Here is a 17,815-nt window from a genome sequence, read left to right on the forward strand (position 1 = left end):
CTAAGAAACTGTGGCATCTATATTGGGAGAATAGGAGAAAAACAATTTGCAATGTTTGTATATGTTTGCTAGTTTGGAAATAAGAAAGCTAAATGCTTTTCTATTATAGAAAGAAATGGTTCAAATACAAAACAATATCAAGATATAGTAGTATAAACATATTATTTATAAACATTGAGATCAAGTCAAGAAGAAACCACACTGTGGTAAGGGACTGGCAGAACAGCTAATTTAGAAAACTATAAAATGTTAGTTATATATAGTATATATTTAACATATAGTAATATAAAAAACTAATGAAACTTGTTTTTTGTTCTAACCTTTAGTTCCTCTTTATTATTAAAAATTTGGTATTTAAAATAAATTTGCAACATAAAAATGAATATCTCCAGCAATCTCAAACACAAATTTTAAAATGTTTCATTTGTATTCGTTTTCATGCAGATTGTAATTTTATTTCAATTATAAGGCATAGTCTGTTTTATACATCAGCAAAAGTTAACATAAGAAAATATTGGGCAAGTGAAAGTAGCATGCTTAAACATAAAATAATAAGTATATAAACTAAGGGTATTACTGATGTTCAATATTGCTCACAATATGCTTTGTTTCATTTTGTCATGAGCATAGTAGTAGAGAAATATTTCTTTTTAAATACATGATTTAGAAATAAATGACATGGTTTTCCAACACGAATATATAGAATGTTAGAATGAATTTGGAAATGTAGATATGCCTTAAATAGAGCAAGTACACTATAGACAGAAGTGATTAGAATCATGGGATGCAAGCTCTGAAATGAATCAAAACTTCAGATTTTTGTGAAGAGATATAATAGTAATTAATTCCTTGGGCAGTTGGAAAGAATTAAAATCTTAACACTATCATTTAGAAAATATACTAATTACATTAAACCTAGTTGTTATTAATGCAAAAAAAAAGATGAAACATTGTAAAATCACAGGGATATACTACTGGAAAATAATGCTTGAAGTTGCATAATAACTTAAATTTGAGATTTAAAAGTAAACTAATGGAAACATGGCTATGCAACACACCAAAAGTACACGAAACTAAAAACAGACTTTACTGAATATTAAATCCAAAGCTATTTCGGAAGGTGGAATTTTGTTCACCTTTCCTCCCAGGGCCCTGTGTCTGAATATCCGAAATAATTGGTTTCAAGAACTTGAATTCACTGGTTCCGGGGCCTCCCGTCAGACACACCTCATACTGGTAGCTCTGGGACAGGGTCCCAGCGCCGCTCACGTCCACCAGATGCCCTGGAAAGGTGCCCTCGGGCACCGAGCAGCGACCCACAGAGGCCGCCCTGCTCCTCCTGCACAGCCGCACCGCCACGAACAAGAGCACTGAAAAGAGGAACAACGACGACACCGAGGCCAACGCCACCACCAGGTAGACGGTGAGCGAGTCGGCCTCGGCCTGGGCCGGCGCCGGCTCTGGGAGCGGCAGGTAGGGCTGGGAGAAGCCGTCCACCAGGAGCACGTGCAGCGTGGCGGTGGCCGAGCGCGGAGGCTCGCCATTGTCCTTGACCAGCACCACCAGCCTGTGCTTGGCAGCGTCGCGCTCGCTCAGCAGCCTGGCGGTGTGAACCTCGCCATTGTGCGCCCACACACCGAACAGCCCGGGCTCCGTGGCCTTGAGCAGCTGGTACGACAGCCAGGCGTTCTGACCCGAGTCGCCATCCACCGCCACCACCTTGGTCACCAGGTAGCCTGGTTCGGCCGCCCGGGGCACCAGCTCAGTGCAGGGCGCGGAGCCGTTCTGCAGAGGGTACAGCACGAAGGGCGAGTTGTCGTTGGCGTCCAGCACTAGCACGCGCACCAGCGCCTCGCTGCTCAGCTCTGGGGAGCCGCCGTCTGTGGCGCCTACGCGGAACTCGAAGGCCTGCAGGGCCTCGTAGTCCAGCGACCTGAGGGCGAACAGGTGGCCGTTGTCCGCGTTGATGGAGACCAGGGAGGCGTGGGGCAGGTGCGGGTCCTGGGGCGGCAGCAGCGAGTAGGTGACCAGGGCGTTGGTGCCTGAGTCTCTGTCTGTGGCGCTGACGCTGCCAATGTGCAAGGCGGGGCTGTTGTTCTCGCGGACGAACAGGGTGTAGGAGGTTTGGGTGAAGGCGGGGGCGTTGTCATTGACGTCGGAGACCAGCACAGTTATGTTGTACTCGGTTTTCAGCCTGGGTGTCCCCAAGTCAGTGATGGTGATAGTGATGTTGTACTCAGCTCTGCTCTCTCTGTCCAGCGCGCCTTCTGTCATTAGGATGTAAAAATTCTCCACAGAAGGTTTTAGTAGGAATGGCAGATTCTCTTGAATGTAGCAAATCATCTTTCCATTTTCTCCAGAGTCTCTGTCATTAATCTTAAAAACAGCCAGTACCGTCTCAGGAGAATTCTCAGCAACAGAGTTGGAAAGTGATGATATGATGAGTTCAGGGGCATTGTCATTGGTGTCCAATACTTCCACCAAAACCCTACATATTGAAGAAAGGCCTCCACCGTCCATTGCCTGTATATTTATTTTGTAAGAATTTACTAACTCATAATCAAGCAATTCTCTGAGAAAGATTTCCCCAGAAAAAGGATTGATTTGAAAGGTTGTTCGAATATTTTCTGAGGCATCAAAAAATGAATAGGATACTTCCGCGTTAACTCCAGAGTCTATATCTTCTGCCGATACCTTAACAATTAGGAACCCAATGGGACTGTTTTCTGGAGCCTGGGTCTCATACAGAGCCTGGGCAAACTGTGGGGCATTGTCATTGACGTCCAAGACCACAATGCCTATAGTGGAGGTCCCAGACCTGGGTGGAGACCCACCATCCAGAGCTGTGAGGGTTAAGCTGAGCTCTCCCTGCTCCTCCCGATCCAGTGCTTTGTCCAACACTAGCTCTGGATATATCATGCCTTCATCACTGCCACCAATTTTAACATGGAAAAAAGAGTTGGGGCTGATCGTGTAGTTTTGGATACCGTTAGGTCCTCCATCTGGATCCTGTGCTCTTTCTAGTCGAAACGCTGTCCCTTCAGCAGTATTTTCTGACATTTTTAAGACTGTTTCTTTGTCCTGAAACACTGGCGAGTGATCATTTATATCCCTGACTCTCAGCTCAACCCGGTAAATCTGAAAGGGATCATCCATTAAAATTTGGAAATACAGCATACAGGGCTCTTTAGGGCCACACAGCTTCTCTCGGTCCAGTTTCTCATTTGTGAGCAAATTCCCAGTGTGTGACTCCAGGAGCAGGTATTGTTTGTTATCATCGGAAACCACCCTGGTTCCCCTTGCAGCCAGTTCCCCCTCTGCTAGTCCCAGATCTTTTGCCAGATTGACCACAAAGGATCCTCTGTCTGTTTCCTCTGTCACCGAATAACGTCTAAACCCAGAACCTGCCAAGGAAACTCTCCAAAAAAGAAAAAGAAACAGGACTTGCCTTTGTCTTGGGAAGCTGAATCCCCTGGCCTCCATAGCTGCTTCTTTCCTCAATGTCAGTCTCAATCGCACTGCCCCAGCACAAATAGCAATCGCAAACCCAGACTTATGTGTAGCAGAGATCTAGGGTTTTTAATTTTTCCTTTCCCAATCGGGGGCTCAACAGCTTTTTTTCTCAGCCCATCTGTCTCGATATTTCCTTTTTGTCCAGGACTTCCGTAGCATTCTGGTCAATTTTGTTCCTCCATCTCTTTAGCCTGCAGCGCCACCTTGTGGCTTCCAGTACAGTCAAATGGCTATGCCCAATTTTTGTGTTTGTCTACATAAAAATTCTTCATTGCTTCATGAGAAAAGTTAAAAATTGAACAGTTGAAAAAATGTTTCTAGTAGTAACCCTGTTCAATTCTGTGTTACATTTAGCTGTGTACTAGGCCTTTCGCCTCTGACACAACTCTTATGCAAACAAAGGGAAAATTGTGGGTGCCTTCTGGAACCACCAAAACAACCGATTTCACGTTCCCCAAAACTTTGAGCATAGGAACACCAAAAATTAGCAACAACAAAAAGCTTGTTTCACATCTTCTTCAACAAATTTCTTCAAGATCTCATTACATTGCCTAACTAGAATCACTGCTCTGTAGTCCAGAACCAAGCATTTAGGCTATCTCTCCACTGTGCTTCTCTAAAACTTATGTATACAACTATGCTTACTCTATAAATATTATTGCTTTCTGTTTCAGGCCAATTTGCCCCCTCATCAATGTGTGAACTACTTGAGAACAACTGTCTTAGTCATCTTTGGTTGGCAAATTAGCCACTCACTAAATGCTTGCTATATTAAGGCATGCATAAATAAACTCTAGTAAGACATGAAACAATATTCAGTGCCTTTTGAACTCTGCTATTTGAAAATTATTTTCTTTAATTTGTTCATACTTTGCAATTTTTTTTCTTATATTAGCTTTAAAATAACTTGCAGAGTTAAAGAAGGGACTGGCCTTTATTTTCAGGTCCCTTTTAATGGAAATCTAGTAGGCCCTAATTTCTCTGAACCAAATAAGGGGAGGTAAAGAACAGATCAAACTAACACTTATCCTAACACTATTGAAAGTGAGAACAAATTATTAAATCTGACTCACACAGAATTTTATTCAAAGGGCTAATATCTAGAAAGAAGCTCAATTTTTCACATAATAAGTAAGAAATACAGATTAAACATAGGGATGTTTTACAGAGAAAGGGCTAGATACCACCAATATATACTATGATGAATATACAAGCCAAACCATATAAATGTCTCCTCGATAAGTTCCTTTTTTTCCAACTTAATGAGACTGAGTTGTTAGCCATTAAAAATATAACAGGGACCTCTGACTTTTTAATTCAGAAATAGAAACAATAAATTATTAAATATTTTTATGTAATACCTTTGCCTTTTGGCTACAAACACAAACACATTTACACATACTCAATGTCTTATGATGGCTTCTCTTTTTATTTTTAGATAAGGCTGGTTAAAGATTTCTCATATCACAATAGGAATATTATATTTTATTTAGGTTGATATCAATACAGGGAAAATTGAACAGTTTTAAAAAAGGTAACTTTACGAGACTCCATCTCAAAAAAAACCATAAAACTTTGGATGGGCACATTGGCTTATGCCTGTAATCTCAGAATTTGGAGAGGCTGAGGAAGGAGGATGGCTTGAGCCCAGGAGTTCAAGATCAACCTGGGCAACCTGGCCAAATCCCATCTCTGCAAAAGACTAGCCAGGCATGGTGGCACGCACCTGTAGTCCAAGCTACTTAGGAGGCTAAGGTGGGAGGATCCCTTGAGCCCAGGAGGCAGAGGTTGCAGTGAGTCAAGATTGTGCCACTGAACTCCAGCCTGGGTGACAGAGTAAGACCGTGTGGAAGGAAGGAAGGAAGGGAGGAAGGAAGGAAGGAAGGAAGGAAGGAAGGAAGGAAGGAAGGAAGGAAGGAAGGAAGGAACTTTACAAAGTATTATAATGAAAACTTAGCTTGAACCCAACAAGAATACCAATTTTGAAAGGAAAATAGACAAAAGAAATGTAACATAGGAAATATGCCTAATACATGCAACAGGTTATTTTAATACTTGAGGTTCTAGGAAACTGAGAACTAACATGAAAAATGGAGCAAAAAAAATGAATAGGAAGTAAATAAAATATGAAGATGGAAAAATTTTAAATTATATCAATTTTGAAGATAAAGTCTATTTTGTTAATTGGGATTCCACATGCAACACCTCTTTGGGGTAAATATAAGGAAAAGGGAAACTGAAATTAACAATATAATTTGAACTAACAATCAATCAGAGAAAAATAACACCTTATTGGTGGTGGTGGGCATGAACAATTTAATCAACAAGACAATCATAAGAAGTTAAATAATTTATCAAATGAGTTCCTATCAAGAATTAAACCCAAAGCTATTGTGAAGGGTGGAATAGTAATCTATTTCTTTCCCAGCGCCCTAAGGAGAGAAGTTGGAGATAATCGGATTCAGGAACTTGAACTCATTTGCTTCTGAGCCTCCTGACAGACACACCTCGTACTGGTAGCTCTGGGATAGGGTCCCGGTGCCGCTCACGTCCACCAGATGCCCTGGAAAGGGGCTCTCGGGCACCGAGCAGCGACCCACTGAGGCCGCCCTGCTCCTCCTGCACAGTCTCACCGCCACGAACAGGAGCACCGAGAAGAGGAACAGCGACGACACCGAGGCCAACGCCACCACCAGGTAGACGGTGAGCCAGTCGCCCTGGGCCTGGGCAGGGGCCGCCTCCGGGAGCGGCAGGTAGGGCTGGGAGAAGCCGTCCACCAGGAGCACGTGCAGCGTGGTGGTGGCCGAGCGCGGAGGCTCGCCATTGTCCTTGACCAGCACCACCAGCCTGTGCTTGGCCGCGTCGCGCTCGCTCAGCAGCCTGGCGGTGCGAACCTCGCCATTGTGCGCCCACACGCCGAACAGCCCGGGCTCCGTGGCCTTGAGCAGCTGGTACGACAGCCAGGCGTTCTGACCCGAGTCACCGTCCACCGCCACCACCTTGGTCACCAGGTAACCTGGCTCGGCCGCCCGGGGCACCAGTTCGGTGCAGGGCGCGGAGCCATTCTGCAGCGGGTACAGCACGAAGGGCGAGTTGTCGTTGGCGTCCAACACCAGCACGCGCACCAGCGCCTCGCTGCTCAGCGCTGGGGAGCCGCGGTCTGCAGCGCCCACCAGGAACTCGAACTCCTGCAGGGCCTCGTAGTCCAGCGACCTGAGGGCGAACAGGTGGCCGTTGTCCGCGTTGATGGAGACCAGGGAGGCGAGGGGCAGGTGCGGGTCCTGGGGCGGCAGTAGGAAGTAGGTGACCTGGGCGTTGGTGCCTGAGTCTCTGTCTGTGGCGCTGACACTGCCGATGTGCAGGGCGGGGCTGTTGTTCTCGCGAACGAAGAGGGTGTAGGAGGTTTGGGTGAAAGCGGGGGCGTTATCATTGACATCTGATATCTGCACTATTATGTTGTGCTCCGTTTTCAGCCTTGGAGTCCCCATATCTGTGACGGTGAGGGTGATATTATATTCAGCTCTTGCTTCTCTGTCGAGTGCTCTGTCTGTTACCAAGGTGTAAAAGTTCTTGACTGAAGGTTTTAGAAGAAAGGGAAGGTCTTCCTGGATGGAGGAAATCGTTTTCCCATTGTTTCCGGAGTCAGGATCTGAAACGCTGAAAACAGCAACTACAATCTCAGGCGAGTTCTCTGGAATGGGGCTAGTGAGTGCAGACATGGTCACCTGTGGGGGATTGTCATTCACATCCACCACCTGCAGGAGAAGAGTGCACTTTCCTGAAAGACCTCCTCCATCTGTGGCTTTGATGTGCACTTCATAAGACGTAACCGCTTCGAAATCTACTTGTTTTCTCAGTCGAATTTCCCCTGTCATAGCATTTACCTCCAACGTTTTACTAATATCCTCTGAAGGCTGAAAGAGTGAGTATGATATTTTTCCGTTGGCTCCACTGTCTAAATCCCTGGCGGAGACGGTGGCAACCAGGGAGCCAAGGGCGTTGTTCTCTGGAATCCGCACTTTGTAGATGGGCTGCTCAAACTCAGGGGCATTATCATTGATGTCCACCACTTCAATGCGGACCTGAGCAGTTCCAGATCGCGGTGGAGAGCCGCCATCCAGCGCTGTCAGGGTTAACCTTAGTTGAGGCTCCTCCTCCCGATCCAGCTCTTTATCCAACACTAGCTCAGGGTATTTCCTGCCATCATTGCGTTCTTTGGTTAGAACCCCAAAATGGGCATTTGGGCTGATTTTATAGTTTTGAACATTATTGCTTCCTACGTCCAAGTCCAAAGCATGATACAGAGGGAACTCAGTTCCTAGAGGACTGTTTTCCAGTATTTTTAGAATCATTTCCTTTTCAGTGAATATGGGAGAATGGTCATTTATATCTATCACCCTCAGTTCAGCCTGAAATATTTCTAAAGGTTTTTCCATTAACACTTGGAAATGTAGTATGCAAGGCTCAGTGGGACCACATAGCTCCTCTCGATCTAGCTTCTCATTTATGAGCAAATCCCCAGTTTGAACCTTGAGTTGCAAATGCTGTTTGTTCCCCTGGGAAATGATTCTGGCCCTGCGGGTGGACATCTCTGTCAACCCCAACCCCAGGTCTTTTTCTAGATTTGCCACAAAAGAGCCTCTCTCCGTTTCTTCCACTACGGAATAGGACCCCAACTCGGCGCCAGCCCCAGACAAGCTCAGCAAAACAAAGAAAACAAGGACTTGCCTTTGTCTCCGACTGTGCATCCATCCAATCTCCATTGCTTTTTCTTGAAAAGTTGGTTCACAGAGGCTTCACGTATCCCCAGGATACTAGTAGCACGGTTTTGCAGTCCAGAATGTCGGAACCAAGCAGCCCAGTGGTGTCTTAAAGAGGTTTCACATTCGGGTTTGCTCTGGCTCCGCTATTCTTTTGCTTCCAGGCTTTGGGAAACGGTTTGCTGGATCCTGGAGCGTCATGGGCAATTCTGTTTTCCATCATCTTAACCTGCAGCGCCACCACGCGTTCTCACTGAGTCATATTTTCTGGTTTGAAATTGGTGGCAAAATTATTTTAAACGTACTGAATAAGCTATGCAATACGAAACGCTGAGTCCTATTTTCATGTGTCTTTTGTGTGTACAGATGGAGCGCTGTGATGTTGTTGTACAGGGAGGAGTACAAGGAGCAAACAGTCACATGTTATTGACTGTTTAATGCTGTTGGGTTGTTAATGATTAAATAAAATGTTTAAATTGAAATTAACATTTAAGTTGAGAAGAAATATACACTTAGGAGCATAATGTTTCTCTCCTTTTGAATCATCCATTTTAAAATTAAGTACCCACGAAAATTTTAAAAAATACAATCTACCCATTGTATTGATTCAGGACAGGTGCAGTGTCTTATACCTGTAATCCCAGCGCTTTGGGAGCCTGAGGCAGGCAGATCACGAAGTCAGGAGTTCGAGGCCAGCCTGGCCTACATAGTGAAGCCCCATCTCTACTAAAAATACAAAAATTATCTTGGGAGGCTGAGGCAGGAGAATCCAGGAAGTGGAGGTTGCAGTGAGCCGATATCACACCAACGCACTCCTGCCTAGGTGACAAAGCAAGACTCTGTCTCAAAAATAAATCAATCAATAAAATATATGATTCTTGGCTTATGATATATTCAGAGTTGTGCATCCATCGTCACAATTTAGAACATTTTAATCACCTCAGAATAACTCTGTATCCTTCAACTATTACTCCTTACCCCCCACCAATTCCCTCATCCCTCCTGTGCCCAGCCTTGAGAAACCATTAATCTATTATTTGTCTCCATGGAGTTTCCTATTCTGGATCTTCATATTATGGAATAATATAACATTTGGACTTTTTTGGCTGGCTTCTTTCTCTTAGCATAATGCTTTCGAGGTTCATCCAAGTTGTAGCATTTTTCAATGTTTAATTTCTATTTTTGGCCAAATAATATTCCATTGTGTAGAATATGACATTTTGATTATCAGTTCATCTGCTCATAGACATTTGGGTTGTTTTCACCTTTTTGGTTATTATGAATAACGCTGCTATGGACATTCATGTATAAATGTCTATGTGGATGATGTTTTCATTTTTTTTTTTCTTTTTTTGAGATGGAGTCTAGCTCTGTCACCCAGGCTGCAGTGCAGTGGCATGATCTCAGCTCACTGCAACCTCTGTCTCTCAGGTTCAAGCGATTCTTGTGCCTCAGCCTCCCAAGTAGCTGGGATTACAGGTGCCTGCCACTATGCTCAGCTAATATTTTTGTATTTTTAGTAGAGACGGGTTTTCACCATGTTGGCCAGGCTGGTCTGAAACTCCTGACCTCAGGTGATCTGCACGCCTCAGCCTCCCAAAGTGCTGGGATTACAGGCATGAGCCACAGCACCCAGCCTAGTTTTCATTTCTTAAGAGTGGAATTTCTGGGTCATGTGATAATCCTATGTTTATTCGAGGAACTGCCAAAACTGTTTTATGAAGTGGCTACACCATCGTATATTCCCACCCACAGTGTATTAGGATTTTGATTTTTCTTTCTCCCAATACTTGTTATCTGACTTTTTGATTATAGTCGTTCTAGTGGGTGAGAAGTGGTATCTTGTACATTTGATTTGTCTTTCCCATATGACTAATGATGTTGAGTACCTTTTCATGTGTCTATTGGCCACTTGTATATCTATATTGAAGAAATCCCTAGTTAGATTTTAGCCCATTTTAATTGGGTTATTTGTCTTTTTATAATTTAATTGCAAGAGTTCTTTATATATTCTAGATAAAAGTCCCTTATTAGATTTGGATTCTTTTGTTTGGGTTTTCTGTTTTCATAATTTAAATTGCAGTAAAGATTCACAATATCTTTCTCAATTTAATGTTTTTTGTTAATAACTTTTGGAAGTTTGTTAATTTCCTTGCCTTGGGTTAAATCATCTAATCAATAAGGCCCAAACTGCTGGTATGAAGACTTTTATGTGCCTTTGGCCACAGGTGGTGCTGTGGCCAAACAGTCAATGTGTGGTAGTAGACAGTATAATGGCCAACCAAAGATGTCTATTCCCTAATTTTCCCAAATCTGCAAATAGGTTACCTTACGTGGCAAACAATACTTTGCAGACATGATTAACATGTTGAGGCTGCAGTGAACTGTGATTGAACCACTGCACCCCAGCCTGGGTGACAGAGTGAGATCCCATCTCTAAAACAAGAAGAAAAAAGAAATTTTCGAAGGGGAGGTTGTCCTGTGCTATCTGAATGTGACAGAACACTTCCTGGCTATGGTCAGAGGGAACTATGACTATTGATGAATGGTCAGAGAAGATGCAATATTGGTGGCTTTGATTATTGACAAAGGGGTCCATGAGCCAAGTAATGTGGGCAGTATCTAGAAGAGAGAAGACAAAGAAATGCATTCTCCCCTAGAGTCACAGGAATGGAATGCACCCCTGCTGATGCCTTGATTTTAGCTTAATAAAACCCATATTAGACTTCTGATTTACAGAATTGTAAGACAATACATTTTTATTGTTTTAAGCAATAAAGTTTGTGGCAATTTTTTACAGCAGCAAGAGGAAATGAATACATAACATAAGTATGGATTCTCATGCACCCAGCAGCTGAGTCAACAAAAATTTATAATTTCTATAAGAATAGCATTATTATAGCAAGGCTGGAGAATGTCTGATTCAGCTATAATGAGTCTTTTTTTCAGAATAAAGTCATTTATGAACTATACACATATATTTTCAGCATAATTTTTAGGAAGAGTTGTCAAAGGCATAAGGTTAATTTTAACAGCAAACAACTGGAGTCCCTCAGGTTTTTTTTATCTGAAATTCCCCAAATCTCTTAGTTATGAAGTGATAGGCATTCCTTCACAACATTGCTTATATTTTTCAGAAATTAGTTATTTCATTTATAATTAAAACTAAAATAACAACTACTTTTAAATGTTTCAAAAGAAATATGTGTTTATACATATATAATATATATTATATATATTACAAATAAATATTTGGGTTAGCAGAAAAAGAATGAAGAAAGAGCACAATAAGTTCAATGCAACCATAGAGTAACTCTATTTCCTATTCAGCCTTTCAGACTATTCAGACTAATTTCTGCAGCAATGAATGTGACATATTGACAAGATGACAAGGTATGGGAATATAATCAGACTGATTCACTCAAAATGAATATCACTTATGATGTCTGATCCAACTTATTTAGGTCAGTGCTTCTATAAGGGCTTTGGGTTTAGTGGTCTACATCAGTATGGACATTGGTGTAGAGACAAATACAAACTATAAACTAAAAGTTACATTTTTACATGGGAGTTTAGGTCATGGAATAGAAGTAGAAATAATAGATACATTTCACTTTCTTAGAAAAACAATGCTACCAGTTAATGCCAATATAATGTATTGGTTAAAAACTGGGGCATTAGATTTAGGTAGACTTAGACTGTATTTAATACTTTTCCTTATGTTGCTTGAGAATTATGAGCAAGTTACTTACCTTTCTAAGCCTCAGTGTTTTCATACATAAAAAAGAAGAAATATACCAATCGTGTTATGGTTTGGGAGAAACTTTAAAAGATAATAAATGCAAGACACCCTGTATACCACTTTAAACTAAATTTTAACTAAATTAGAAATCACAAGTAAAAGCTTAAAAAATCAGATTAAACTGTGTGTTTAAGATCTGTGCATTTTACTGTATATATAATATTTTAAGTAAAAATTGCAGTTCCTAAGTAAAAAAACAAAGTTCAGAAGTAGGTAATGCAGAGATTACATGACGACTCCATGGTCACCAGGGACTCTTGTATCTTTTAAGTTTATTTTATACTATCTGTCATAATCCTTAATGTTTCAATCATTAGGGTCCAACATGGCTGTTGTACTAGCCATGACATACAGATTCCAGGCAACAAGGAGCACTTAGAGAAGGAAAAAGGGGGCCCCCTTCCTAGATGAATCATCTCCCTTTAAACAGTCTTCTTGGAAGTCAGTATAACACTCGTACACACATCTCAGGGACTACAACCCAGTCATACGTTCAGTTTCCCAACCAAGAAGGCTGGGAAAATGTATTGTTTTGACTAAGCAAACTAATGCCCTAAACGAAATCTGAGACCTGTTACTAAAGAGGAAAAGATAAATGGATATGGGTGGCCACTGCAAATTCCATCACAGAGGGTCAATATTTCTCTAAGGGGAAAAACTAATTTCATTACTGTGGTAGATATGGGGAAGGTTTCTTCCTATTTGAACACCACAAAAGTGGAAAGCAATTCAAAATAATTACATTAAAACATATACCAGCCGGGCGCGGTGGCTCAAGCCTGTAATCCCAGCACTTTGGGAGGCCGAGACGGGCGGATCACAAGGTCAGGAGATTGAGACCATCCTGGCTAACACGGTGAAACTCCGTCTCTACTAAAAAAATACAAAAAACTAGCCGGGCGAGGTGGCGGGCGCCTGTAGTCCCAGCTACTCAGGAGGCTGAGGCAGGAGAATGGCGTGAACCCAGGAGGCGGAGCTTGCAGTGAGCTGAGATCTGGCCACTGTACTCCAGCCTGGGCGACAGAGCAAGACTCCGTCTCAAAAAACAAACAAACAAACAAACAAACAAAATACATATATATATACCCATATATTAATGAAAGGAAGCAAAATTATATAACCTTTTAAGAGAAATGTTCATCAAACAACATCAAAGAAGATAAGTACTATGAGGCAGAATAAAGCAGGAGCCAGACATTCTCACTGTACTAGCTCTCTTTCCTTCCTGCTCAGACTTCACTGTAACCTTAGCGCATTACTGCTCTGTATACACCTGATGAATTAAGAACTAAGAAGCAAATCAACAGGGAACTTCAACTGACTATGTAGAAGCAATTTCTCATTATTTTTCCCGCTTATGCACTCCTTTTATTCCAGAACTAGTACTTTCAGATATTCCAGATATTCCAGAACTAGTATTTGTACAACTATTGACCTCATCAGTGTTTTGACTGGCAAGCTTTAAAACTATTCAAATTGGTATACTAATGAAGAAAAGATGAGATACCGTATTTAAAACAGCGACAACATGAGAAGTCCCACAGGAAAGTTTAGTATAATTTATAATTTATAGGAGGTTAACAGAAACACCATACTCTAAATTTATCATAAACATTAAAACATACAATATGAAAACTGATTATTTCAGTTGAATGCTGAAACCAAAATCATTTCTAGTGTTGGAGTTGTCTTCCATTTCTGGCTCAGGGCATTGGCCCTGAATATTGGGTAATATTGGCTTCAGAAATTTGAACTCGCTGGTCCCGGAATCTCCTGCCAGACACACCTCATACTGGTAGCTCTGGGATGGGGTCCTGGTGCCGCTCACATCCACCAGATATCCAGGAAAGGGGCCCTGAGGCACCAAGCAGCGACCCACAGAGGCAGCCCTGCTCCTCCTGCACAGTCGCACCGCCACGAACAGGAGCACCGACAACAGGAAGAGTGATGACACCGAGGCCAACGCCACCACCAGGTAAACAGTGAGCGATTCCGTCTGGGCCTGGGATGGGGTCGCCTCTGGGAGCGGCAGGAAGGGCTGGGAGAAGGCGTCCACTAGGAGCACGTGCAGCGTGGCGGTGGCCGAGCGCGGAGGCTCACCATGGTCCCTGACCAGCACCACTAGCCTGTGCTTGGCCGCGTCGCGCTCGCTCAGCAGCCTGGAGGTGCGCACCTCGCCATTGTGCGCCCACACGCCGAACAGCCCGGGCTCCGTGGCCTTGAGCAGCTGGTACGACAGCCAGGCGTTCTGGCCCGAGTCGCCGTCCACCGCCACCACCTTGGTCACCAGGTAGCCCGGCTCGGCCGCCCAGGGCACCAACTCGGTACAGGGCACTGAGCTGTTCTGCAGCGGGTACAGCACGAAGGGCGAGTTGTCATTGGCGTCCAGCACCAGCACGCGCACCAGCGCCTGGCTGCTCAGCGCGGGGGAGCCCCGGTCTGCGGCGCGCACGCGGAACTCGAACTCCTGCAGGGCCTCGTAGTCCAGCGACCTGAGGGCAAACAGGTGGCCGTTGTCCGCGTTGATGGAGACCAGGGAGGCGAGGGGCAGGTGCGGGTCCTGGGGCGGCAGCAGTGAGTAGGTGACCTGGGCGTTGGTGCTTGAGTCTCTGTCTGTGGCGCTGACGCTGCCGATGTGCAAGGCGGGGCTGTTGTTCTCGCGGACGAACAGGGTGTAGGAGATTTGGGTGAAGGCGGGGACGTTGTCATTGACGTCTGAGACCAGCACGGTCATATTGAGGTGTGTTGTCAGCCTGGGTGTCCCTAAGTCAGTGACGGTGATAGTGACGTTGTACTCGGCTCTGCTTTCTCTGTCTAGTGGTTTCTCCGTTAGTAGAGTATAAAAGTTCCCCACAGAAGATTTCAGGAGGAAGGGTAGATCCTCCTGAATGAAGCAATTTATTTTCCCATTTTCTCCTGAATCAAGATCTGAAACACTGAAAAGTGCAACCACAGTTTCAGGCGCGTTCTCAGGTATTGGGCTGGTAAATGCAGACATGGTAACTTCTGGGGCATGGTCATTCACATCCATCACTTGAATCAGAACGGTGCATTTTCCAGAAAAGCCTCCAGCATCTCTCGCCTCGATATTGACTTCATAGGACTGCAGTTTTTCGAAATCGAGTTGTTTTTTTAGTTCAATTTCTCCTGTCAAGGAATCGACCTTAAAAGTTTTGCTTATCTCATCTGAAGCTTGGAAAAGTGAATAGGAAATCTCTCCGTTGACTCCTGTGTCTACATCCGTGGCAGAGACCTTGACAACCAGGAAGCCTATTGGACTGTCCTCAGAGATCTGCACCCTATAGAAAGGCTGCTCAAATTCAGGGGCATTATCGTTAACGTCCACGACTTCAATGTAGACTTGAGCAGTGCCAGATCTGGGCGGAGAGCCACCATCCAGTGCTGTGAGTGTTAACCTGAGTTCAGCTTCTGCCTCTCGGTCCAGCGCTTTGTCCAGCACCAGCTCTGGATATTTCCTGCCATCACTGCGTTTGCGGGTGAGGACCCGAAAATAGGAGTTGGGGCTGATGATATAGTTCTCAATATTGTTTTGGCCTACATCTAAGTCTTCAGCATTCTTCAGAGGAAACGTAGTCCCAGGAGGACTGCTCTCTGACACTTTCACCAACATTTCTTTGTCCAGAAATACTGGAGAGTGGTCGTTTATGTCTATTACCTGTAGTTCAGCTTGAAAAAACTCGAAGGGACTCTCTAGCAACACTTGGAAATGTAGCACACAGGGCTCTGTGTGACCACACAGATCCTCACGGTCCAATTTCTCATTGAGCAGCAAATCCCCGGTCTCCTGATTGAGCTGCAAATGTAGTTTGTTCCCTCTGGAAACAACCCTAACCCCCCGCCTGGAGAATTCCCTCTGCTCCAGACCCAAGTTCTTTGCTAAACTGGTGACAAAGGAGCTGCCCTCAGTTTCCTCCACCACAGAATAGCGTCTAGGTTCCGCCGCGCCCGCCAGAGATAAGCCCAAAAGGAGAAAGTGAAAAAGGACTTGCCTTTGTCTGCAAATGAGCTTCCCGCTGGCCTCCATTGTTCTTGGTGGGTTCAGCTTCCTGGGAGGACGGTTCTGTGGGACTGTAAAGTCCCCAGTATCAGAGGCTGTGGTTATTCCACAGATACCTCAGAAATATTCCAGTGAATAGTCCTCTCCAGAGGACCCAGCTGTCCTCTCTTTGGCATCCAAGCTTTCCGTGGGCTTCCAGGTTCTGCTGCTCTTTGCTGGTTAATGGAGTTGCAGCTGCGGTTCTGGTTTGTACCTTCTTATCCTGCAGCGCCACCACGCGTCCTCACAGGATCTTACATTTTGTGAGATGATAATAGATGTAATATTCCCAACTTTGCCTGTATGTACCCTAGGACTATGTAAGGTACAACACCACCTTTAATATCGCCGGACGTTACGGAGAGACAACTGTCCGAAGTAGAAATTACATTAGTCTTTTAACAATGCTAACTGAGTTTTGGGCAAAAAGGAAATATTTAGGTAACAGTCTAACTTGGCAAAAAGAATATATGCAGAAAATTTCAAATATAATTGTAGTTAACATGGACAACATTTAGATCTTTATAGTTTTATTTCCATGAACCATATGAATAATTAGTAGCTGTCAACCTCGAACAAATTATTTAATCTCTCTGCTTTAATTTCCTCATCTGTGAAATGAGGATAATAATAGCACCTACCACATAGGGCTGTTGTGAATTCCCCACCTTACACATGAGGAAACTGATTCAAAGAGAGATTAACCTTAAAAATAAACTATATACCCGGTATATGGCAATTTTATATGACCAGGTAGGTGACTCTGCATAAATCCATTGCTATAACTAGAAAAACACCTCAAAATTCACATGATAGAATAGTACAGGAACATGACTATCTCAGGTAGAGAAGTTATGTCAAACAGTGAAGGTAAATGAACAAGGAAAGGCTGGAGAGTTTGTCTAAATAGAGACAAGATCTGTAACAGCAGTGGTGATTTTGTTTCTGGGGAAGCATGTCCTTTTTTGTTACCTCCACTTCTCTTCTAATAGCATCAATTTTAAAAAGCTTTTATTTTGATATTTTTCATATCTCATAAAAGGAGAAGAGTAAAATGAACCTCCAACTGCTCAGTACTAGCTTCAACTATTATCAATGTTTTGCCATAATTCTTGACTCTATCCCTCCAACATTTTTACATTCCAGACAAACTGAATTTTCACCCACAAATACTTCATTATACATTTCTTTAAATGCATAATGACTTTAAGTGACTCTAAAAATACCCGTAAGTACAATGCCATTATTATACCTAAAAATTAAGTTAGTATTACTTAATAGCCATCTATATTAAAACTCATCCAAGTGTTTCAAAGTCATTGCTGATGTTTGAAACAAGATCCAGACAAGATCTACACATTACATTTGATTGATAGATCTCGTAATATCTTTCCTAGTGTAGACTTCTCTCCTCCTGTTTTTCATGCCATTTATTTGTTGGAGAAATTAGATAATTTTGCCCTAAGACCATGAAAGCATTTTAAGATTTTACTGCTGTGATGTGGTTGTTTTTTTTTTTTGTTTTTTTGTTTTTTTGTGTTTTTTTTGCCTTTAGATTCTAGCCCACCAGTGATATACGGTAATACTACCTTTATTAGAGTTACCAGCACTAAATTATAATATTTTCAGAACACAACCATGCAAAAATTATCTAGATATTTTAAAAATAAAAATCGGTTGTAC

General features: G+C 43.1%; 3 protein-coding genes across 3 annotated transcripts; all 3 read right to left on the bottom strand.

Annotated features, from left to right (window-relative positions):
• Window positions 1–312: 312 nt before the first annotated feature.
• On the bottom strand, window positions 313–3,696 carry PCDHB10 (protocadherin beta 10). The gene has a single exon (XM_008014722.3). The coding sequence runs from the start codon at window positions 3,481–3,483 to the stop codon at window positions 1,087–1,089; it is 2,397 nt and encodes a 798-aa protein (XP_008012913.3). The 5' UTR covers window positions 3,484–3,696; the 3' UTR covers window positions 313–1,086.
• Window positions 3,697–3,851: 155 nt separating this feature from the next.
• LOC103244685 (protocadherin beta-16) lies at window positions 3,852–9,857 on the bottom strand. The gene has a single exon (XM_038007032.2). It carries the CDS (start codon window positions 8,274–8,276, stop codon window positions 5,946–5,948), a length of 2,331 nt encoding a protein of 776 aa, XP_037862960.2. The 5' UTR covers window positions 8,277–9,857; the 3' UTR covers window positions 3,852–5,945.
• A 650-nt stretch (window positions 9,858–10,507) lies between these two features.
• On the bottom strand, window positions 10,508–17,792 carry LOC103245179 (protocadherin beta-8). Its single transcript, XM_008015613.3, has one exon. The coding sequence runs from the start codon at window positions 16,118–16,120 to the stop codon at window positions 13,715–13,717; it is 2,406 nt and encodes an 801-aa protein (XP_008013804.3). The 5' UTR covers window positions 16,121–17,792; the 3' UTR covers window positions 10,508–13,714.
• Window positions 17,793–17,815: the final 23 nt, after the last annotated feature.

Source organism: Chlorocebus sabaeus, chromosome 23 (genome assembly GCF_047675955.1).
Source record: "Chlorocebus sabaeus isolate Y175 chromosome 23, mChlSab1.0.hap1, whole genome shotgun sequence".
NCBI lineage: Eukaryota > Metazoa > Chordata > Mammalia > Primates > Cercopithecidae > Chlorocebus > Chlorocebus sabaeus.